At 33.3% G+C, this 8,798-nt stretch overlaps 1 protein-coding gene across 1 annotated transcript; it reads right to left on the bottom strand.

Annotated features, from left to right (window-relative positions):
• Positions 1 to 4,859: 4,859 nt before the first annotated feature.
• LOC308655066 (thymosin beta-4-like) lies at positions 4,860 to 5,395 on the bottom strand (the record flags this gene model as incomplete). The annotated part of the gene is made up of 1 exon (XM_081304840.1): positions 4,860 to 5,395. One exon carries the CDS (start codon positions 5,393 to 5,395, stop codon positions 5,264 to 5,266), a length of 132 nt encoding a protein of 43 aa, XP_081160966.1. The 3' UTR covers positions 4,860 to 5,263.
• Positions 5,396 to 8,798: the final 3,403 nt, after the last annotated feature.

The raw sequence follows: 8,798 nt of genomic DNA, 5'->3' as shown, positions 1-8,798 counted from the left end.
TTAATTTTTATCATTTCTTTTAGCAGTTCGTAATTTGCAAAGTGCTTTCTAAGCCAATGTCATATTTTACTTTCCCAGTAACCTTACCAGATTGATTTTGTTCTCCCTATTTTACAGACTGAGAAATGGAGGCATAGAATGTTTAATCATCTTACCTAAGATTTCACAGCTATAAACTGGCTAAAAATTCAGTCATTCTAAGCCTAAGCTCAATCCTGCTTCCCCAATGTCAAAGATTCTATTGAAAAGTTATCAGAATTTCTTCATGATGTTCATCAGGGACAAAAATAAAGCAAGCTTTATCTTTATTTTGTGTTAATGTGAGAAAGATAAACTGGATATTAATATTTAGCAAAGTTCTAAAAAGAATCTAAAAATGGGCTTCCATATTAAATGCATATACATACACACACACACACACACCAAGAAAGGGGAAGCAAATGGTTGACTCTTTGGTGTCAAACGAAAGATCAAATCTGTTTATCCCGTCCCTGGAGGGGGGTGGGGTGTCAGGGAACATGTCCTAAACTACAAATGTTATGGGCAATTTCTGGGAATTCAATCAGATCCTTTAGTTCCTCTGTAGACAGCTGTAGGTAGAATCCCTACTGCACAGGAACTTTTTACTTTTTTATGGACATCTGACTCTATCTATTTTACCAATAAGTTAAATCAGCATTTTCTAGTTCTCTTCTACTGAGCTAATCAATAGCATTAGAGATGGTCATTTTTTCCTTCTTCCATGCAAACTTCTGCGTTGATTTTCGTGTTCCTCCTCTGTCTCTTTTGCTGGCTCTTCTGTCTGCCCTGTCTCTGGGTGTGGAGTTTCTCAAGAGTTGGCCTCAAACTTTTCTCTGCTTAGGTCACTCCCTGGATGACATCATCAATGCTTGTGACTTTAATCATCAGCATAAGTGGATGACTCCCAAATTTCCAGTAAATATATTTCCAGCCCAGATCATTTTTGTGCATTCCAACTGTTTAATCAATATCCACTTAGAGGTCTCAAAACCACATCAATCTGTATCTGCTCAAAAGTCAACTCATGTGTTGTCCCTACAATTTAATTCCTTATTTCTATTCTGTCTTAGTGTCTAGCATCCAGTTCTTTCCAGTTTCAGGCCAGAAACTTAGAGGTCATACATGGGACAACTATTCACCACAGGCTTTGATCTAATCCATCAACAAATCCTGCCAGATTTACCTCCAAAACTCTCACTATTGTCCTTGCCCAAGTTTACGTGATGACTCCCAGGTGTAAGAATTCCTAACTCATTTCCCCATATCCATTCTTGACCTATGTGTGACCAAAAAAAAAAAAAAAAAAAAAAAAGAGAGAGAGAGAGAGAGTTTTTAAATGCAGTTGATCATTCCAGCCTCTTTTGCTAAGACACTTGAGACATCTACTGTCTTTAAGATTAAAAACAGGGTCTTTGATATGATCTTACAGGTGCCATGTACAATCAGCCTTACTGACAACATACCTTACCCCTTACTGCATGCCTCCCAGTCACGCTGGCTTCCTTTGTAAATTTGCCATACGTCTTCCCTTTTTTTTAAGTCCTCTGCACAGGTGGTTGACCTCTTCTTGTCTGGAATGCTCCTATCTTTCCCTTCCTACAGCACTCTCCTAGTTAGAATCTCTTCAACCTTCAGTGCACAACTTCAAATACATGTTCATCTCTCTGAAAAACCATCCCTGAATCTCCAATTAAATTAGTTCTCTTTTACTCCTTAATCTGCTTAACCCTCTGTCTTGTTCTTTCCTAGTATTCACCACCATTTACAGCTACATGTTTATGTAATTGTTTAATGATGTTCTTTTTTTCTCTACTCATATGAAAACTCCATGAGCATAGAGATGATGTCTTTTTTACATTAAGGAATGATTAACACACAGAAAATGCACAGCTTCCTACATGTAAAGTTAACAATGCTTTGAAAAATGAACATCTGTGGAACATACCAATCAGGTTACAGAATATTTCCATTAACCCGACAAATTCCCCCCACACCCTGTTACTCAACCCCCAAACTTCCAGAGTCAATCTTCATTCTGATTTCTATCACAGTAGATGAGTTTTGTCTGTTCTTGAACTTCGTATAATGTAATTATATGATTATATAATACATCATACAGGTATATTATTTTGTGCTACACTTTTTAAAATTCATCAGATATCTGTGAATTTCATTCATGTTGTATGTATCAGTAGTTTGTTTTTTTATTGTTAAATCTGTTATATAGATCTATCACTATTTGTTTATTCAATCTTCTATTAATATATATTCATTGTCAGTTTTTAATTGTTATGACTAAAGCAGTACCAAAAACATGGTGCACATTCTTAGTGAACATATTTTTTTATTTATTTTATTTTTAGTTGTAGATGGACACAATACCTTTATTTTATTTATTTTTATGTGGTACTGAGGATTGAACCAGTTCCTTACATAATGTTAGGCAAGTGCCCTCTCACTGAGCTACAACTCTAGCCCCATATTTTTTATTTTTAATGGATAAATACTTTGGGATGGACTCTGCAGTTTAAAGAGTAAGTGTACATTTAACTTTATTACACATTGTTCACACAGTTTCCAACATGTTTATACTGTTTTACATGCTCACCAGTAATGTATAAGTTTCTTTTGCTCATATCTTCTATTGCTAGTTTTTACATTTTAGCCATTTTGGAAAGTTGTATTCTATCGTGGTTTTAATTTGCCTTTTCCTGGTAACTAAAGACCTTAAGTAATGTTTGGTGTGCTTACTGGCCATTTCTGTATCTTTATTTGTGAAGTATCCATTCATTTTCTTTTCCTACTTTTCCTGGTTTGCTTATTCTTTTAAAATTCTATCAATTCTTTTAAAATTCCAAATGTAAGTCCAATGGCAAATATTTTCTCTCAAATGACAAGGTACTTTTTTTATTTTTTAAAAGTATCTTTTGATAAGTAGACATTTTGAATAAAGTCTAATTTATCTTGTTTTTATGATTAGTGTTTTTGTGTATTATCCTTGTCTCACCCAATGTCATGAATATATTCACTGTGCTTGTCTAAAAGTTTTATGGCTTTTACCTTCTTGGTTAAAATCCACAATCCATCCCAAATTAGATTCACATATAATGTGAGATCATGATTTATTTTTCCCATAAATTATCCATATTTTCCAGATCCATTTATTGAAAAAAATCATTTTTATATTAAATTTCTTTAATGTTTTATTAAAAATTAATTTGTCATACAAGTATAGAAGTATTTTTGGAGTCTCCATTCCTGGAAAAAGGTACACTTATACATTGCTGGTGGGACTGCAAATTGGTGCAACCACTATGGAAAGCAGTATGGAGATTCCTTAGAAAACTGGAAATGGAACCACCATTTGACCCAGCTGTCCCACTCCTTTGGTTTATACCCAGAGGACTTAAAATCATCACACTACAGTAATGCAGTCACATCAATGTTTATAGTAGCTCAATTCACAATAGCTAAACTACGGAACCCAACCTAGGTTTCCCTCAATAGATGAATGGATAAAGAAAATGTGGTATATATAGATGCTCAATGGAATATTGCTCAGCTTTCAAGAAGAATGAAATTATGGCATTCACCAGTAAATGGATAGAGTCCAAGAAAATCATGCTAAGTGAAATAGGCCAATCCCACAAAACCAAAGGCTGAGTGATTTTTTTCTAATATGCACACAATAAGGCAGGGGGCACTAGAGAAGAATAGCATTACCTTAGATTAGATAGAGGGAAGTAATGGGAGGGGAGGGAAGGGGATGTGGAGATAGGAAAGATAGTAGAATGAAACAGATATTACATGTGACTATATGACCAATATGATTCTGCAACATGTACATTCAGAAAAATGAGAAATTATATCCCATATATGCATGATATATCAAAGTGCAGACTACTATCATGTATAGCTAATTAAACAAATAAAAAATTATTAAAAAATTAATTTGTCATACAAGTATAGAAGTATTTTTGGAGTCTCCATTCCTATCAATTAAAATATTTGTCTATGCTTACACCACTATCATACTGTCTTCTTGCTTTAATTTTATAGTAATAATAAAACTAGAGAGAGTAAATTTTCTGACTTTACTCTTCCTCTTTCAAGAATAGATTCTTGTATTTCTGAGTTCCAAATTTGACTTGCCACTTTTTTCAAAAAGATATGTTGGGATTTAGACTGGAATTGAGTTGAGTCTATAGGTCACATTGTTGAAAATTGACATTTCATAATAAATTAGTCTTCCAACTTAATACTTTCAAAATTCTCCCAGCTAACTTTTTGTAATTTTTATTATAGTGGCCTTGCACATCTTCTGTAAAATTTAATACATAATAGCTTATTCTTGGATGCTGCTGTAAATAATATTGTTTTTAATGTTATTTTCAAAATATGGATTAGTAGTGTATAAAAATATAATCAGTTTTATATCTTGACCTTCCATCCTGTGACCTTGCTAAATTAATTTATCAATTCTAATTGTATTTTTGGAGATCCCTTAGTATTTTCTACACACATAATTATGTCATCTTAAGAATAAAGAATTCTATTTATTTTTTCCTGATCTTTGTTCTTTTGTTTCCTATCTCATTATATTAAGACATCCAGTGTAATTTTCAATAAAAATTATGAAAACAAAATTCTTGCTTTGTTACTGATCTAAGGAGAAAAACATTCAATATCTCACCATTATGTGTAACATTAGCTATAAGGTTTTACTTTTTATAGATTCTTTTTTCTTATTAGAAAGTTCCCTTTTATTTCTAGATTGTAGAAAATTTTATCATGAACGAGTGGTAGCTTTTACTAAATGATCTTTCTTTTTTTCAGGTTTTAAAACTTTTTATTTGCATATTAAAAAATTGTGCATTCCAATAATTAAAATCATTTGAACAAAAAAAAAATGGCACTCTGATTAAACTGCATTTTACAGCCTGCAGGACACGTCGAAACAGCTTGGATTCTACTCTAGATTTCCGCATCCTCCCACCCAATGTCTTCTTCCTTCACCAACATGCAAGTTCTTTTTTCTCTGCCAGCCAGACAGGGAGATGGGAGAGGCAGGCCTGGCCTTCGATGTCAGTAGTTCTCGATTTTTTGATGTGAAAAGGGGCAGCACAGTCACTTAAACTTGACCCAACCTCTTTGCATCTTACAAAGTTAAACAGCTAAAAGAAGTAAAATAAGAAGACAATGCCTGTGGAATGCACGGTGCATACTGGTGGTGCACGCCTCATTACCATTCGCCTGCTTGCGTCTCCTGTCCAATCGTTTCTTTTGAAGGCAGAGGATTTTTCTCTTGCGTTTCTGTCTTCAATTTCGACTTATCAAATTTCTCCATCTCAGCCATATCGGGTTTGTCAGACATGTTTTCGGAGGAAAGACGCGTGAACGAGAGAAGTCTGGTCTTCGAAGTGACCACCGCCGAGTCTAAATGGGCTTTTTTGTCATAAGTGTTATAGTGTTAATTTAAATTGCATTGTGGGAGGTTTAATGTTTTAGTCCTTAGAGGAGAAAACAATACAAGAAAACATAAAATAGAATGATAAAACATTTCATTGGTCCAAAATAGAAAAGAGAAAGAACAGACCCAACAAATAGACAACAAAGAGCAAGATGGTAAATTAAAATACAACCATGTAAAACAATATATGTTAAATTTAAAGCCTTTTATTTCTACATGTTAACTTATTTAATTTTGCTTTAAAGAGTTTGTTCTCATTTAAAGACATCTTAAATAGCTAGGAGAGCTGTTTTTCATATTTAATAATATACCATTCCTAGTATTCTTTATTCCCTTCAGTAGTTCCAAATTTCTTTCTGGTTATGTCTCTTCAGCTTAGCCTTCATTTAGTTTTTCTTATACTTCTGATTTGCTTGGGTTGAATTCTGACTTTTTCTTACCTGAAATACTTTTACTTTCCCCCTTATTTTTGAAGGGATTTTCACTAAACACAATTTTAGGTCTACAGAAAAAAAAAATCTTAAAAAAAATTTTTTTTTTAAATTTTGCCTTCTAAAAAATGTTGCTTTCCTGTTTGCTCACTTGCACTGTTTCTAAAGAAAAGCAAGATATCACCTGGGTAGCTGTTACTTTCCATATAAGATAACTTCTCTCTTTCTACTTTTACTAAGACTTTCTCTCTTGTTTTGGCTTTAATAATTTGATATGTAATTCTCAGTGTGGTTTTCTTTGTGTTTATCCTGCCTGAAGTTTGTTGAGTTATTGGATCCTTGTATTATTGCTTTCATCTCCTTTGAAAATTCTTCAGTCATTGTTTATTCAAGTAATTTATTTTGCCCCATTTTCTCTTTCATTTCTTTCTAGGACTCCGTAGTTTTAAATATCCCTGAAGACTTCTTTGCTTTCATTTTATTTTTCTGTTTTTCCTCTCCATTATAGTTAGATACTTTTTGTTAATATATCCTGAAATCCATTGAAGTTTTTTCCCCCCTCTTCCATCCAATTTAATGTCAACTTTGCCTTTAATATGTTGGTTTCTGATATTTTACTTTTCACTTTTAACTTTTTCATTTATTTGTTTTTCAGTGTTTACATTTCTCTCCTGAAATTTTCCAAATTTTCACTATTATATCTTTTTCACTAAACACTAATATTCATATAATAGTTGTTTTAAGGTCTTTTCTGCTAATTCAAATAACTGAGCCATCTGTGGGTTTTCTTCTATTGACCATATTTGCTTTTGATTATGGATCACATAGACTTGCCTTTTCTCACATAAAACCTCATATATAGTTTTTGGACTATAGAACATCTAAAAACTCACATGAAGAATATAGAACAGTGGAGACTCAGATGTAATTATTTTATTTTGCTTGTTTTATAGAAATACTTTTTTAAGGATAATCACTTTTTTCTATGACTAGAATGACTGGGTTCCAGGTTTTGTTAGGTCAAGTCATATGTGATTAGCCCAACTTCCAACCTTCACAGAAAATTAATAATTAGACCTTATGAATATTTGAGCTAGGATGAAGCTTGGCTCTAGTTTCCATACTGCTCCAGATTCTCCTTTGATTTGGCTTAAGCAAAACCTTAGAATTCACAATGGAATTTTACTCAGCCTCAAAGATGAATGAAATTATGGCATCTGCAAGTAAATGGATGGAGCTGGATAATATTATGCTAAACAAAATAAGTCAATCCTCAAAAAAAAAAAACAAAGGCTGAATGTTTTCTCTGATATGCAGATGCTAATTCACAATAAGGCAGGGGTGCTAGGGAAGAATAGAGGTACTTTGCATTTGGAAGAGGGTAGAGAAAGAAGGAGAAGGGGTGTGCAGGTAGGAAGAATAGTAGAATTAATTGAGCATTATTACCCTAGTTGCATATATGACTACATGACAGATGTGATTCTACATCATATACAGCCAGAAGAATGAGAATTTATGTATGATCAATTTATACATTTAGGTATGACATGTCAAAATGCATTCTAATGTAATGTATACCTAATTAGAATAAATTTTTAAAAATTGAAAAAAAAAATACGAATAAGCCAGCAAGCCACAAAAAGACTTGGAGGAAACTTAAATGCATATTGCTTAGTGAATGAAGCCAGTCTGAAAGGCTACATATTGTGTATTTCCAACTATATAACATTCTAGAAAAAAGTAAAACTAAAGAGATTAAAAATATATATATTTGCTAGATGTTGGGGGAAAGTAGAGGAATGAATAAGTGGAGCACATGGACTTTGGAGGGCAATGATTCAATTCTGTGTGATACTCTAATGGTGGGTATATGGCAAATTATCTTTGTGTTATACTCTTTGTTATAACAGAAAAATAATTTGCCATATACCCACCATTAGAGTATCACACAGAGAGTATAACACAAAGAGTAAATGAACCCTAAACCACTATGGACTTCAGTTAAAACAAAACAAACAAAAACCCTTAGAATTCAATTTCATGAAGGTTGAAAAATCTGCAATTTCTCTCTGAATTCTAGATCTTCACTTACTGCTGCTTTCTTGGCAAATGTGTGATGAGGAGAAAAATTTCAGGCCAAGAAATTTGTTGTTTGCATCTCTGACTCCTTCAGATTCCGTTCTGATCCTCTGGCCCACATTTTTGTCTTAGGCTTAGTTGATTTCTTCTCACCCCTGCAGTCTCTCCATATGTCCATCCACCCCACCCAAACCAGGAAGCTGCCCCTTGGAATAGAGACTGCCATGGCTCTCTGCTAACCCATCAGAATCACGTTTCCTACTGGAATGCAACTGATCAGCGCTTCCTTATCCCAATGCTCTTTGCTATCTTCATAGAATTTTTATGTGTATTTTTTTATGCTCATCATTAAATCTCAAGTGATGGAAACAGAAATCTTTCTAAAATACCTATGGCTATAAATTTTAAAATGAAATGAAGATGATTCAGATATGTAGAGCAAATAAAATATGGTATGCATAGTATAAATGATAAAATAATAATAATTAGGGGTTAAAATAACTTTAATGATATCTTAAACAAAGGTGACTGTCCTTGAAAAGTTATGTGATGTTTGGTGATAATATCCATGACCTGGCACTATGCCTAGATCAGAATAAGTAGGTAGTTGCAAAGTTAAAAATTTAAGTCTTCGGGCCACAGTGGTACCCAGCAGGCAAGCAATGGAACCAACCCAGATGCCCTTCAGTAGGTGAATGGATAGGGAAATGTGTTATATATACACAATGGAACATTACTCAACATTAAAAGAGAATAAAATCATGGCATTTGCAGGTAAATGGATGGAATTGGAGAAT

Source organism: Spermophilus citellus (assembly GCF_964194105.1).
Source record: "Spermophilus citellus genome assembly, chromosome: 8".
Lineage (NCBI taxonomy): Eukaryota > Metazoa > Chordata > Mammalia > Rodentia > Sciuridae > Spermophilus > Spermophilus citellus.
The sequence above is the reverse complement of the archived record's forward strand: the minus strand, read 5'-3'. Positions and strand labels throughout refer to the sequence as shown.